This window comes from Nerophis lumbriciformis, linkage group LG26 (assembly GCF_033978685.3).
Source record: "Nerophis lumbriciformis linkage group LG26, RoL_Nlum_v2.1, whole genome shotgun sequence".
Classification (NCBI taxonomy): domain Eukaryota; kingdom Metazoa; phylum Chordata; class Actinopteri; order Syngnathiformes; family Syngnathidae; genus Nerophis; species Nerophis lumbriciformis.
This window is the reverse complement of record NC_084573.2, coordinates 30,800,487-30,816,803: the sequence shown is the minus strand read 5'-3', so window position 1 is coordinate 30,816,803 and position 16,317 is coordinate 30,800,487. Positions and strand designations below refer to the sequence as shown.

At 40.0% G+C, this 16,317-nt stretch overlaps 1 protein-coding gene across 2 annotated transcripts in view; it reads left to right on the top strand.

Moving 5' to 3' along the window:
• The first annotated feature begins 6,697 nt into the window (after window positions 1-6,697).
• The window catches only part of LOC133623713 (centrosomal protein of 128 kDa-like), a 123,896-nt gene continuing 114,276 nt past the window's right edge, over window positions 6,698-16,317 (top strand). For both annotated transcript variants that reach the window (XM_061987044.1, XM_061987043.1), the window contains exons 1-3: window positions 6,698-7,330; window positions 14,704-14,790; window positions 15,073-15,196. In XM_061987044.1, the coding sequence (XP_061843028.1) occupies window positions 7,175-7,330; window positions 14,704-14,790; window positions 15,073-15,196 (367 nt within the window). In that variant the 5' untranslated portion in view covers window positions 6,698-7,174. The remainder of the gene's footprint in view (window positions 7,331-14,703; window positions 14,791-15,072; window positions 15,197-16,317) is intronic.

The window sequence follows — 16,317 nt, the reverse complement described above, 5'->3', positions numbered from 1 at the left end:
CTTTGAAGCTTTTTTTAGGGATATTGCGTGATGGGTAAAATTTTGAAAAAAACTTCGAAAAATATAATAAGCCACTGGGAACTGATTTTTAATGGTTTTAACCCTTCTGAAATTGTGATAATGTTCCCCTTTAAAGTAATATTCCCAACACTGGTCACAACTCTGTCAATGAATCCATTTGTTCTCAACTTCTGCTTTCATCAAAGATGCCAAAGATTATAGACCTGCACAAGACTGGAATGAACTCCAAAGCCAGCATCTTGGCGAGTGTAACGTCAAATTTATTTTGTAATATGTGCTTTTTATTTTGACACAGATCAAACCGGAAGTTGTGCTGTTAACTCCGTAAGCTTGAAAGATAAGGCCAGTGTATGTTGCCAAGTTGCACTTGTGCACACATAAGTTAAGGAGAGAAAATTAAGTAAAGAAGACATGACAAGATAGTTGTGACGTCCTATTTCTGTCATGTCGCCTTGCTCGTTCTCTCCTCCACAGATCGGCGTGCGGCTGGCAGAGAATCTGGGCACACCAGGCACTAATTAGGTTATCTGCTGAGTGCTTCCTGCGGGCAAACACTGAGTCGTCTCCTTGCAACCCCCTGCCCACCATGCAGTCTGCAAGAGGATCAGCCTACCTGCTTCAGAGCCTTCCCAGGTGTAAGGTCTGCCCAGCTTCCCAAGCCGAGCCAAGCCAGGCGAAATGGTTTTTGTGTTTTTCTGTCCTGTTTACCAGACCTCATTAAAGAAGAACTGAGCCGTTTGTACGTCTCCGCAATACAGAGAGCCACACCCAACACTTCTGGTGGCCTACGCTGAGAGCAGATACTAAGGTGTTTGTGGCGGTATGTACACGGTACAAGGCTTACCATCAAGCTGGACTACCGTATTTTTCGGAGTATAAGTCGTACCGGAGTATAAGTCGCACCTGCCAAAAATGCATAATAAAAAAGGAAAAAAACATATATAAGTCGCACTGGAGCCCGGCCAAACTATGAAAAAAACTGCGACTTATAGTCCGAAAAATACGGTACTTCAAAATGGGAAAAAAAAACCAAGACTTTTTTTCCCCCTCAAAATTCTACACACAATACCAAAATGTGAAAAGTTATATACTGTATTTTTCGGACTCTAAGTCGCATTTTTTTTCCATAGTTTGGCCGGGGGTGCGACTTATTCTCAGGAGCGACTTATGTGTGAAATTATTAACACATTACCGTAAAATATTAAATAATATTATTTAGCTCATTCACGTAAGAGACTAGACGTATAAGATTTCATCGGATTTAGCGATTAGGAGTGACAGATTGTTTGGTAAACGTATAGCATGTTCTACAAACCCCGTTTCCATATGAGTTGGGAAATTGTGTTAGATGTAAATATAAATGGAATACAATGATTTGCAAATCCTTTTCAACCCATATTCAATTGAATGCACTACAAAGACAACATATTTGATGTTCAAACTCATAAACTTTTTTTTTTTTTTGTGCAAATAGTTAACTTAGAATTTCATGGCTGCAACACGTGCTAAAGTAGTTGGGAAAGGGCATGTTCACCACTGTGTTACATCACCTTTTCTTTTAACAACACTCAATAAACGATTGGGAACTGAGGAAACTAATTGTTGAAGCTTTGAAAGTGGAATTCTTTCCCATTCTTGTTTTATGTAGAGCTTCAGTCGTTCAACAGTCCGGGGTCTCCGCTGTCGTATTTTACGTTTCATAATGCGCCACACATTTTTGATGGGAGACAGGTCTAGACTGCAGGGGGGCCAGGAAAGTACCCGCACTCTTTTTTTGCAAAGCCACGCTATTGTAACACGTGCTGAATGTGGCTTGGCATTGTCTTGCTGAAATAAGCAGGGGCGTCCATGAAAAAGACGGCGCTTAGATGGCAGCATATGTTGTTCCAAAACCTGTATGTACCTTTCAGCATTAATGGTGCCTTCACAGATGTGTAAGTTACCCATGTCTTGGGCACTAATGCACCCCCATACCATCACAGATGCTGGCTTTTGAACTTTGCGTCGATAACAGTCTGGATGGTTCGCTTCCCCTTTGGTCCGGATGACACAATATTGAATATTTCCAAAAGCAATTTGAAATGTGGACTCGTCAGACCACAGAACACTTTTCCACTTTGCATGAGTCCATCTTAGATGATCTTGGGCCCAGAGAAGCTGGCGGCGTTTCTGGATGTTGTTGATAAATGACTTTTGCTTTGCATAGTAGAGCTTTAACTTGCACTTACAGATGTAGCGACCAACTGTATTTAGTGACAGTGGTTTTCTGAAGTGTTCCTGAGCCCATGTGGTGATATCCTTTAGAGATTGATGTCGGTTTTTGATACAGTGCCGTCTGAGGGATCGAAGGTCACGGTCATTCAATGTTGGTTTCCGGCCATGCCGCTTACGTGGAGTGATTTCTCCAGATTCTCTGAACCTTTTGATGATATTATGGACCGTAGATGTTGAAATCCCTAAATTTCTTGCAATTGCACTTTGAGAAATGTTGTTTTTAAACTGTTTGACTATTTTCTCACGCAGTTGTGGACAAAGGGGTGTACCTCGCCCCATCCTTTCTTGTGAAAGACTGAGCATTTTTTGGGAAGCTGTTTTTATACCCAATCATGGCACCCACCTGTTCCCAATTAGCCTGCACACCTGTGGGATGTTCCAAATAAGTGCTTGATGAGCATTCCTCAACTTTATTTATTGCCACCTTTCCCAACTTCTTTGTCACGTGTTGCTGGCATCAAATTCTAAAGTTAATGATTATTTGCAAAAAAAAAAAATGTTTAGCAGTTTGAACATCAAATATGTTGTCTTTGTAGCATATTCAACTGAATATGGGTTGAAAATGATTTGCAAATCATTGTACTCCGTTTATATTTACATCTAACACAATTTCCCAACTCATATGGAAACGGGGTTTGTATATGTTATAGTTATTTGAATGACTCTTACCATAATATGTTACGTTAACATACCAGGAAACGTTCTCAGTTGGTTATTTATGCCTCATATAACGTACACTTATTCAGCCTGTTGTTCACTATTCTTTATTTATTTTAAATTGCCTTTCAAATGTCTATTCTTGGTGTTGGGTTTTATCAAATAAATTTCCCCAAAAAATGCGACTTATACTCCAGTGCGACTTATATATGTTTTTTTCCTTCTTTATTATGCATTTTCGGCCGGTGCGACTTATACTCCGAAAAATACGGTAATTAATTTTATTTTTTTTACAAATGTATTAAAAATTAAAAAAACACATGTACATAACTATTCAAAGCCTTTGCTCAATACTTTGTTGATGCACCTTTGGCAGCAATTACAGCCTTTTTTGATACAACGCCAAACTTTGGGAAGTTTCTCTCATTCCTCTTTGCAGCACCTCTCAAGCACCATCAGGTTGGATGGGAAGTGTTGGTTTTCATCCAGGATGTCTCTGTACATTGCTGCATTCATATTTCCCTCTATCTTGATTTGTCTCCCCGTTCCTACCGCTGAAAACCATCCCCGCAGCATGATGCTGCCTGTAGGGATGGTGTTGGCCTGGTGATGAGCGGTGCCTGGTTTCCTCAAAACATGACGTCTGGAAACAGGCCAAGGACTTCCATCTTTGTTTAATCAGACCAGAGAATTTAGTTTCTCATGGTCTGAGAGTCCTTCAGGTGCATTTTGGCAGATTTTATTACCAAAAAATGGCTTCTGTCTGTCCGCTCTACCATGTAGGTCTGATTGGTGGATTGCTGCGAAGATGGTTGTCCTTCTGGAAGGTTCTCCTCTCTCCACAGAGGAATGTTGTAGTTCTGACAGAGTGACCATGCATATGTTATTGATCACCTCCCTGACTAGACTAAGATGAATGCAGCAATGTGCAGAGACATCCTGGATAAAAAAACATCGCTTCCCATCCAACCTGATGGAGCTTGAGAGGTGCCGCATAGAGAAATGAGCAAAACTGCCCAAAGATATGTGTGCCAAGCTTGTGCTATTGTATTCATAAATGCTGTAATTGCTGCCAAAGGTGCATCAACAAAGTATTGACCGAAGGCTTTGAATACTTATTTAGTAATTTGATTACTAAATTTAAAAAATTCAAAAAAAAAAACTTTCACATTGTCATTTCTGGGTATTGTGTGTAGAATTTTAAGGACACAAATGAACATATTTAATTTTGGAATAAGGTTGTAACATAACAAAATGTAGAAACAGTGAAGCGCTGTGAATACTTTCCAGATGCACTGCCTGTGCGAAGTTGAAGCTAGAACTGCCACTGATGACTGATCATATTTTATGCAACATTTCTTTGGCTTACATTTGGTCATTTAAATGTTTTTCACTTCCTGTTTTGTTTGGGTCACCATTATAAGACAAAAGAAGCGAGATTGTGTAGCAAAGGATGTATAACTCAGGAATTAAGAGAAGGTAATTATGTTGAAAAAAATAAACATACTACTAAGCAAATATTTTGAAAAAAACAAACTACTTACAGTATATACCTGATGCAATATCAAAGGAAAAATAAAATATTTTAAAATAAATTAAATGTAATAAAAGCAATTAAATTAGGAAAATAGACATAATTACAATACATCAATCAATCAATCAATGTTTATTTATATAGCCCTAAATCACAAAAGTCTCAAAGGGCTGTACAAGCCACAACGACATCCTCGGTACAGAGCCCACATAAGGGACGTCGATGTGAATGACTATGAGAAACCGCATATGTGGGTAACCCCCCCTCTCTAGGGGAGACCGAAAGCAATGGATGTCGAGTGACATAATATTGTGAAAGAACAGTCCTTAGTGGATCTAACATAGTAGTGCGAGTCCAGTCCATAGTGGGGCCAGCAGGACACCATCCCGAGCGGAGACGGGTCAGCAGCACAGAGATGTCCCCAACCGATGCACAGGCGAGCGGTCCACCCCAGGTCCCAACTCTGGACAGCCAGCACTTCATCCATGGTCACCGGAACCGGAAGATGCATATATATATATATATATATATATATATATATATATATATATATATAATGTCAAAGTAAAGCCGCTGCTCCTCCACATCGAGAGGAGCCAGATGAGGTGGATCGGGTATCTGGTCAGGATGCCACCCGAACGCCGGGTGGTGTTTCGGGCACGTCCGACCGGTAGGAGGCCACGGGGAAGACCCAGGACACGTTGGGAAGACTATGTCTCCCGGCTGGCCTGGGAACGCCTCGGGATCCCCCGGGAGGAGCTGGACGAAGTGGCTGGGGAGAGGGAAGTCTGGGCTTCCCTGCTTAGGCTGCTGCCCCCGCGACCCGACCTCGGATAAGCGGAAGAAGATGGATGGATATATATGTATATATATATATATATATATTTATATATATACATATATATATGTATCATACTTGCCAACATTGAGACCTCCGATTTCGGGAGGTGACCTCCGATTTCGGGAGGTGGGGGGCGTGGTTGGGGGCGTGGTTAAGATATATATATATATATATATATATATATATATAAGAAATACTTGAATTTCAGTGTTCATTTACAAACTACAACTCACAAATACTTAAGAGTTAGGCTCCACCATCAGAATGTGTACTTAAACTTATAAAGATCACATGGATATTATTCAGTGAGTTGATTCACCAAAACAGGAGGAAAAAGCACACAGGACGTTTCAATTGTTCACAGACTGGTCGCTCTCATCAGAATGACAAGACACTTCCGGTCTGCAGGTGATAGCGTTCAATTGGGAAGAAACGCCCTACTGCCCCCTACTGACCAATGTGAATACTGATAAATGTGTAATGACAGCTCCAAAAACGAATTCAAACCACAAAATAAAATAAATAAATCAACACAAAAATGTGACACATTATGGGTGGGTCACATATGCATGTACAGTAGATGGCAGTATTGTCCTGTTTAAAAGTGTCACAACATTGCTGTTTACGGCAGACGAACTGCTTTACGGTAGACACTGTTGTTGTGTGTTGTCAACACGTCACTCAGGTCCGCCTGAATTTCGGGAGTTTTTCGGGAGAAAATTTGTCCCGGGAGGTTTTCGGGAGAGGCGCTGAATTTCGGGAGTCTCCCGGAAAATCCGGGAGGGTTGGCAAGTATGATATATATACATATATATATATACATATATATATATATATTATAATTACATAATTTGTTTTATTTTATATATTTACTAAGAAAGTGATTGATTACGTGTTGAACACCAAAATACCAATAGGCAAATGTTAGAGTAAACAAACAAAATCAAATCAAATTGTTAAAAGAAATACAGGTGTTAGAATTAAATATACTAATTAAAAGTGCATGTGATATTGAAAGTAATATAATAGAAACAAATACAGTTGATATCAAATATTAAACATGTTAAACAACTAAAGTGTTTGAAAAAAAGTGAATGATATATATATATATATATATATATATATATATATATATATATATATATATATATATATATATATATATATATATATTAATTTTTATAATCTAATTTTTAGTAATACTCATCTTTTATTTTTCTTTCCTAAAACGCGGCAGCACTGGCGCAAATGACTACTTGTGGACATTGTAGTTTCCTACGTCACATTCCTACAGTGTGAAATGTCTTTAAGGACTACTTTTCCCAGAATCCCTTTCGACTAACGCTGTTGTCCGTTGTTTTTGCTGCTCAGAGGCGGCTAGTTCAAGTTGCAGCAACACGGCGATGCACAGTGATTTGTTTTTTTTCCCAGCCCAGCAAAATGCTAAATACTCGCCTATAAAGTAAACGACACGGCATTGGAATTTATGTTCAAATGTTGCCGCAGGAGGCAAGAAGAGTTTTGCGGTGGTTTCGGCATTATGCTCGTATTTGGCTTTAAGCTAGCTCGCTAGCATCGAGTGGTTGCCACTTGTTGCTAATCACGCAGATTATCACCTTGTTGAGTTTTGAACATAATTCGACTTTTTGTGGGGTTTAACTGGACAAACTCACCATGTCTCCGTGGGATACTAATGCAGCGATTAAAAGGCTTTCGTGTTTTAGGCAAAATCATTTCCCAGCAAAGCGTTTCTTGGCTATTGACACTTCCCGTAAGCAATTTTGAATATCGGGTCAGTAATCTTCAGATTTGCCACCTCGGTGTTTTTAAAAGGATCATCCCAAAGTATGAACACATCCAGTGGGTCAGAATCGTCCGACCGGCGGGGACACAGACCCCAGGGGCGTGAGTCCCACCGCAGAGCCGGACGGGAAAGAGGCAGAGCCAGTGGTCGTGAAGCTGACATTTCTGAGAAGATCAACACACTTTTTGACACTTTGCAGGTACTTTCATACACACTTCTCCACAACCTCCTAGTTGTCTAATAACATCTGTAACATTTCCCTTTCGTAGCGAAAATAATGACAAAACAAATGTATTTATTTATTTTTAAATTTTTGTTTTGAGATTAGTGCAAAGGGGCAGCACGGTGGAAGAGGGGTTAGTGCATCTGCCTCACAATACGAAGGTCCTGAGTAGTCTTGGGTTCATACTTGCCAACCTTGAGACCTCCGATTTCGGGAGGTGGGGGGAGGGGGTGGGCGTGGTCAGGGTGGGACAGGGGCGTGGCTAAAAGGGGAGGAGTATATTTACAGCTAGAATTCACCAAGTCAAGTATTTCATATATATATACTGTATATATATATATATATATGTAAAAAATCTCCTGATGATTGAGGGAACCCCTCATGAAACAGGCCTGTAGAGATGAAGTAGTCTTGTGATTTTTTTCCCCACACATACATATATTGCGCTCTACTACGGTATCGAGCACTATTTTTTGGATAACCTTATTAAGACATATATATATATATATATATATGTATATATATATATATATATATATATATCCATCCATCCATCCATCTTCTTCCGCTTATCCGAGGTCGGGTCGCGGGGGCAGCAGCCTAAGCAGGGAAGCCCAGACTTCCCTCTCCCCAGCCACTTCGTCCAGCTCTTCCTGTGGTACCCCGAGGCGTTCCCAGGCCAGCCGAGAGACATAGTCTTCCCAACGTGTCCTTGGTCTTCCCCGCGGCCTCCTACCGGTCGGACGCGCCCTAAACACCTCCCGAGGGAGGCGATCGGGTGGCATCCTGACCAGATGCCCGAACCACCTCATCTGGCTCCTCTCGATGTGGAGGAGCAGCGGCTTTACTTTGAGCTCCTCCCGGATGGCAGAGCTTCTCACCCTATCTCTAAGGGAGAGCCCCGCCACCCGGCGGAGGAAACTCATTTCGGCCGCTTGTACCCGTGATCTTGTCCTTTCGGTCATAACCCAAAGCTCATGACCATAGGTGAGGATGGGAACGTAGATCGACCGGTAAATTGAGAGCTTTGCCTTCCGGCTCAGCTCCTTCTTCACCACAACGGATCGATACAGCGTCCGCATTACTGAAGACGCCGCACCGATCCGCCTGTCGATCTCACGATCCACTCTTCCCTCACTCGTGAACTTGTCTTATATATATATATATATTTATTTTATTATATATATATATATATATATATATATATATATATATATATATATATATATATATATATAATAAATACTTGAATTTCAGTGTTCATTTATTTACACATATACACACACACATAACACTCATCTACTCATTGTTGAGTTAAGGGTTGAATTGTCCATCCTTGTTCTATTCTCTGTCACTATTTTTCGAACCATGCTGAACACCCTTTCTGATGATGCATTGCTGTGTGGCACGCACAAAAGTGCTTTCATAAAATGCACTAGATGGCAGTATTGTCCTGTTTAAGAGTGTCACAACATTGCTGTTTACGGCAGACGAACTGCTTTACGGTATACAAAAAAGTGACTGCTGTTGTTGTGTGTTGTTGCCACGCTGGGAGGACGTTAATGAAACTGCCTAACAATAAACCCACATAAGAAACCAAGAACTCGCCCTCCATCATTCTATAGTTATAACGTGATTGGGCAGGTACGCTTTTTTTATATTGTGGAGGACCTGAGTCCGCCTGAATTTCGGGAGATTTTCGGGAGAAAATTTGTCCCGGGAGGTTTTCGGGAGAGGCGCTGAATTTCGGGAGTCTCCCGGAAAATCCGGGAGGGTTGGCAAGTATGCTTGGGTTCAAACCCGGGCTCGGGATCTTTCTGTGTGGAGTTTGCATGTTCTCCCCGTGACTGCGTGGGTTCCCTCCGGGTACTCCGGCTTCCTCCCACTTCCAAAGACATGCACCTGGGGATAGGTTGATTGGCAACACTAAATTGGCCCTAGTGTGTGAATGTGAGTGTGAATGTTGTCTGTCTATCTGTGTTGGCCCTGCGATGAGGTGGCGACTTGTCCAGGGTGTACACCGCCTTCCGCCCGATTGTAGCTGAGATAGGCTTCAGCGACCCCAAAAGGGAATACGCGGTAGAAGATGGATGGATGGATGGAGATAAGTGCAGGGGTGTCAAAAACATTTTAGATGGGGGGCCACATGGAGAAAAATCTACACTTAAGTGGGCCGTGCTGGTAAAATCACGGCACGATAACTTAAAAATAAAGTCAACTTCAGATTGTTTTCTTTGTTTAAAAACAGGACAAGAACATTCTGAAAATGTACAAATCATAATGTTTTTTTTTTTACACCTAATAGAATTCTATTTATACTTTCTGAATAAATTATATGATAATGTTCAACTCATTGGTGTTAATTTTCAATCCATCAAAATAAAGAATAATAATATAAAAATCAAATCACAGAATGTTATTTCTGTTTGCTCATTTTCCTCGACTGGTGCACTAACATGTGTTTTATTTTTTATTTTTTTTTCACATATGTAGCATAATCTACAAAGATACAAATAATTGCTATTACGACATCTAGTGGACACTAGAGATGTCCGATATTATCGGACGATAAATGCTTTAGAATGTAATATTGGAAATTATCGGTTTTATTTTATTTTTATTATTATATATATATTTTTTATTATTAAATCAACATAAAAAACACAAGATACACTTACAATTAGTACACCAACCCTAAAAACCTCCCTTCCCCATTCACACTCATTCACACAAAAGCGTTGTTTCTTTCTGTTATTAATATTCTGGTTCCTACATTATATATCAATACAGTCTGCAAGGTATACAGTCCGTAAGCACATATGATTGTGTGTGCTGCTGGTCCACTAATAGTACTAACCTTTAACAGTTAATTTTACTCATTTACATTAATTAATAGTTTCAATGTAACTGTTTTTATATTATTTTACTTTATTTTTTATTCAAGAAAATGTTTTTAATTTATTTATTTTTTTTTTTAAAAGGACCTTATCTTCACCATACCTGGTTGTCCAAATTAGGCATAGTAATGTGTTAATTCCACGACTGTATATATTGGTATCGGTTGATATCAGTATCGGTAATTAAGGGTTTGGTCAATATCGGATATCGGCAAAAAGCCATAATCGGACATCCCTAGTGGACACATTTAGATCAGCAGTTTCTTTCATTCAAAAATTTCGGCTCATTTCTATACTTAGCAAACTCATCCCGCGGGCCGGATAAAACCTGTTTGTGGGCCTGATCCGGCCCGCGAGAGTACGTTTGACATCACTGGATTAGTGTCAGTCTTTACAATTATAACAACTTCATCACAAGTTGTTATAATTGTAAAGACTGCATAGTCAAAGTAAGAGTGTTTGTATCCGATTTAAAAGGTCAGACTCATTATAATTAGGTTCATCATACATTCATTTATTGATACATTTTGGCCCTTGCTCATAAACACTTAATGCACACTTGATCTGCCACAGAATAAGAAGACTCAACAGGAGGGATCAGTGTTGCCAATTTGGCGACTTTGTCGCTATATAAAGTACCAATCATTGTCACACACACACACTAGGTGTGGTGAAATTAACCTCTGCATCTGACCCATCCCCTTGTTCACCCCCTGGGAGGTGAGGGGAGCAGTGAGCAGCAGCGGTGGCTGCGCTCGGGAATCATTTTAGTGACTTAACCCCCAATTCCAACCCTTGATGCTGAGTGCCAAGCAGGGAGCTAATGGGTCCCATTTTTATAGTCTTTGGCATGACTCGGTACAGCAAGTATTCCGGCACCTCTCCAAAAAAGTGACTAAGGATAGCTACCGTTCACATTTGAATCGATACCGATACTCAAGGGTACCAACTTTCGGTACTTTCGTGTATGTTAATACATATTGTGCTTGATAGCAAAATTTATCGCAACGTTTAAAATTGAGATGACCATGATATCTGCGCTCCAGTTGGTATATCCTGTTTCATTGTCACACTTCTGAGTATGTAGGTATGACATTACGTTCAGTACAACATAGTTTATGGTGTGTTTTTTTGTTGCGCCACAGAAAGTGTTAATACTGTAAGTATTGTACTTATTATGCAGCTGCTGTTTGATTGTTAAATAACACATTTGGAGGTGTTGAAATTGGCATGTCAAATCGCTAATGCTAATCAGTAGCATGTCGACAACAAAGCTATTGTACCGTATTTTTCGGACTATAAGTCGCAGTTTTTTTCATAGTTTGGCCGGGGGTGCGACTTACAGATTAACACATTACCATAAAATATCAAATATGTAGACGTATAAGATTTCATGGGATTTAGCGATTAGGTGTGACAGATTGTTTGGTAAACGTATAGCATGTTCTATATGTTATAGTTATTTGAATGACTCTTACCATAATATGTTACGTTAACATACCAGGCACGTTCTCAGTTGGTTATTTATGCCTCATATAACGTACACTTATTCAGCCTGTTGTTCACTATTCTTTATTTATTTTAAATTGCCTTTCAAATGTCTATTCTTGGTGTTGGGTTTTATCAAAGAAATTTCCCCCAAAAATGCGACTTATATATGTTTTTTTGCTTCTTTATTATGCATTTTCGGCCGGTGCTACTTATACTCCGGAGCGACTTATACTCCGAAAAATACGGTATATTAGCATCTATCTAGCACATTTTTGGTGGAGCCTTACCTAACTTACGTTGGAGTGTTTTTAGAATCAGTTTCTTTTTCGGCATTGAAATTTGCAACATTACCTAGAGTTATTTGGCCGAGTCTGCTCTCGGTGCTGATGGAGTGATCGCCAAGTGACTGGCGGGGTTCGGTCGGTGCCAAAAAAGTACTTTTCCCTAGTCGACAGTTTTGGAGAATAAAATGAAAGAATGTATGCTCTTTTCAACGGGCAGCGGGTCCTAATGTTGGCCCGCCCCCATTTAAACGCCCTCAATGGCGGCGCCGCCTTGCTTGTACCGTCACACACAAGAAACAGAAGCGACAGAAGAAAGTTCATTCTATTTTATAAACATATTTGCTTGGCTTTTCATACTTTTTGCATCATGGCCAGTATGCAAATTAGATGATGATGTAATAGGGTTGTAACGACGTGAAACATTCACATCACTGTTATTGTGACCAAAATCATTATCACAGTATTGTTGAATGTGCTCAAAAAGTGCTTAAACACACAAACATTTGTTTTGAAAAAATAGACACACAATGCATTTCCTTGGCAGAAGAAACATTAGATATTGCTCTGCTTCATGAGAGCCATATTGTTTTCATTTGGGTGTTTAAATATGTTTTGTTTATCTCCTGTTTTCATTTGGTTTTAAGAGTGTAATTTTCAATGATAAAGGCAAAATGAGTGTTGTAGTCATATTCCTTTGGAGCATAGATCGATCACTCTCAGCACGGTCTGTAGGTTCAATGTACACAATTAAATAACTTATTGTATTTTTCGGGCTATAGAGCGCACCGGCATATCAGCCACACCCACTAAATTTTAGAAGACATTTTTTTTCTCCATATATTAGCCACAGATATATACGTTGTGAAATGAGTTATGTACGCAGAAATATTTTATAAATGTTTATTTACATACCATTGTTGTTTCCAAACAGTGTCTACAACACGGCAGTAAAACGGCTGATCAAACAAAACCGTAGTCATCGTCATGGACCCACTAGCTGCGGAAGGTAGCTCTCCAATCAGCTAAACAGACTCAATAACTCCACGGTGACGTTTTGGTGAATTTACGAAACTAAAAACAATACAGAAAATTTTTAATTGCAAGTTAATAGTACTAAAACACACAATAGTAAACGTGTTAGGATATTAGCTATTGCTAACGACGCTAGCTTTACTGCATTACTATAGCATGTACAAATATGCATGAAAACTCTCATACACACATGGGATGGTTCATCCACCCATCCATCCATCCATTTCCTACCGCTTGTCCCTTACGGGGTCACGGGAGGTGCTGGAGCCTATCTCCGCTGCACACGAGGGGCGAAGTCGCCACCTCATCAGGTTTTTAAAAAGAAAGTAATATTTTATCTGAGTCTTTAAATTAGTTTGCTTGTTGATGATTTTGTTTGGTTTTGTATTGTGTAGTTATAATTTATATGGTAATTATTATTATGTGACTGTAAATTGTTTGCTTGTTTTCTTATTGATGCTTTTATTTTTTTCTGTATTGTGTAATTATAATTATATCCTTTTACTTGTAATTGAGTTTGTGGACCCCAGAAAGACTAGTGGGTTGTTGTGGCAACCAGCTAATGGGAATCCTTAATAAAAAATAAAATAAAATCATCGCAGGGCCAACACAGATAGACAGACAACATCCACACTCACATTCACACACTAGGGCCAATTTAGTGTTGCCAATCAACCTATCCCCAGGTGCATGTCTTTGGAGGTGGGAGGAAGCCGGAGTACCCGGAGGGAACCCACGCAGTCACGGGGAGAATATGCAAACTCCACACAGAAAGATCCCGAGCCCAGGATCGAACCCACGACCTTCGTACTAACCCATTTTCCACCGTGCTGCCATGGTACGGTTCAGTAATTATGAATTGTTTTGGTTATATTGTAAAATTTTCGTACGTGATGAATGAAGCAGAACTGGTTTAGGCAGCTAAACTTCCGGTTAACGGCACGTAACAGGAAGTACATTTTCAACCCTCAGCACCTGCAGTGGGCGAACTCGTCCAAAAGATGGCGCCATAGCACACACAATAACACACCTATACAGTGTCTCCGTAGGTGTTACATGAAAACTAATTGTTGAATACAAAACATCATGGCCGCTAGCGAAGAAGAATCTAAAAATTAGCTGCACCGTTTTGTAAGCCACAGTGTTCAAAGCGTTGGAAAAAAGGAACAGATTATGGTCTGGAAAATACAGTATATTGAGGTACTTTTTTGAAATATTGGAGAGACTTATATACAGTATTTGAAATTAATGTACAAATAGTAATGTAAGGAATCTTCACTGTGGACTTCAAGCATTGTGGTTTGGAATGAAAGCAACTGAATCAAGGTGAAACGTCTGAGAAAGAAAGGACGGACGATGGTTGGCATTCAACTTGATTTGCCGCATTCTTGCTACTTCATTGATTCTTCGTCTGTGATTTTGTCCTTAGAAAACACTTTCAACTAATGAATGTCCATGTTTAGACCGCACATGTTGTCCTTTTAAATGACTCCAAATTCCCACACCGTCAAGCCCTTGAACGTGAGTGAAAGACTGAGAAGTAGGAAGACTTTTTGAACTCCTTCCAAACAGATGCTTTACTCTCAGTGTTCATGCGATTGTTTTTCGGGTATCATCAGTGCGACAATTGTTATGTCTCTGGCAGGACACCAACAGGAATTTGACCAAGGTGGACCATATGCTGGGCCAGTACAGGGAGTACAGAGACGACCAGGCCGAGGCCATGGCTGCGGTGAGACACCTGTTCAGTGGAATGGACTGATATTAGCAATGACACAGATGTTTCTACATCGCACAAGGCCAGGGTCATCTTCGTTCCATGCCAGTGCATGCTCAGTTGCACCCTGTCCTTGAAACCTTCAAATTACATGGACACTCAGTTTAGGATTCAATTAAAAGGAAAAAGAGGATGGACTCATCATCCCAAAGTGTTTGTCTTCCGAGTCTTGGCTCTGTCCTCTCTCGGAGCAGCTTGTATGTTTCCTCATCCATCTGTTTTCTGCCTTGGATGTAGCTTCGGGGTAACCTGGAGGAGTCCATCAGCCAGCTGCAGGCACAGAGGTTGAGCAGAACCGACGCTCACAGTGGCTCCGCCTCCAGCCTACATTCCAGCGACCTGGACGCTCGCACCGGATCAGGTAGAAAGATTCAGTAGCTGGCAGCTTTCCTCAAATCCTGGTTCTGGGCCATGAATTTATTTTGTGAAAACATCAGGCACGTGATTTTTCCAACAATAGTCAAAAATCCGTGTTTATGTCTGTAAAAATATAAAAAAATATTTTCCGTTTTTCTTAGTTTTTTCCGACCTAAAATCAGTGTTAAAATTTTGATCCGTCTCTTTGCCAGAGGGATTTTCTTCCTTAGATTTTTCTTTTAGCGATTTAGATGACGTTTTACTGTTTTAAAAGCTTCAGGGTTAAAAGCGTATAAAAAATTAGCGCCAAATAGTACGGAATTTGCGCTAGTTTAAGTCAACAAAATTACACTACATTTGAGCTAAAATAACAGTAAATGTAGTCGACTAAAATAACAGACATAAAAGACAAGGCCTCTTTAAAGTTTATTTGAAAACTAGCATGTCATTTGTTTAACACAAAAGTAGCATGATCTTATGGTCGGGAATGATGTATGATGCGTACAACGGTCAATGCCAATTAATATCTTTTAGGCACATTTTCCATTTTAATGCTCCGTCTCTGGCAAAACAGGTATGCATGTGTGTTGTGACACAGAGTTAAGATGCATTCCTTCCTTATAATTTGTTTATGAACGCATGAGAACCGGAAGAAGCAAATACACATAGCTTTAACCTACAGTTGTGTAGATGTCATGATCGATCACTCACCTGCTGATGGCATCATACAGTGTCAAAAATGAAACGTGTCCTCTTCACTTTCTCCCGGGTGTACACACATTACGATGAATCCACACATTATTGTTTTTGCAATACAAATTACACTTCCTCATCTAACAAGGAAAAGCATCTGATTGGCTCTCCTTCGTAACTAACTGCCGGCCCCCTCTTTTATATATGCGCTGTTAAAGAGCTGTACTCTGGCTCTCACACACACTGGGAGTCAAATATATTGTACATACAAATACACATATATTGTACATACACACCGTTATTCATACATACATACATACATACATACATAGGTACCTACGCTCCCACATACATACACAAATACAGTACATACTGTACCTACATACTCAAAGTTCGTACATCCACATGCACATTCACTGTACACACATACAT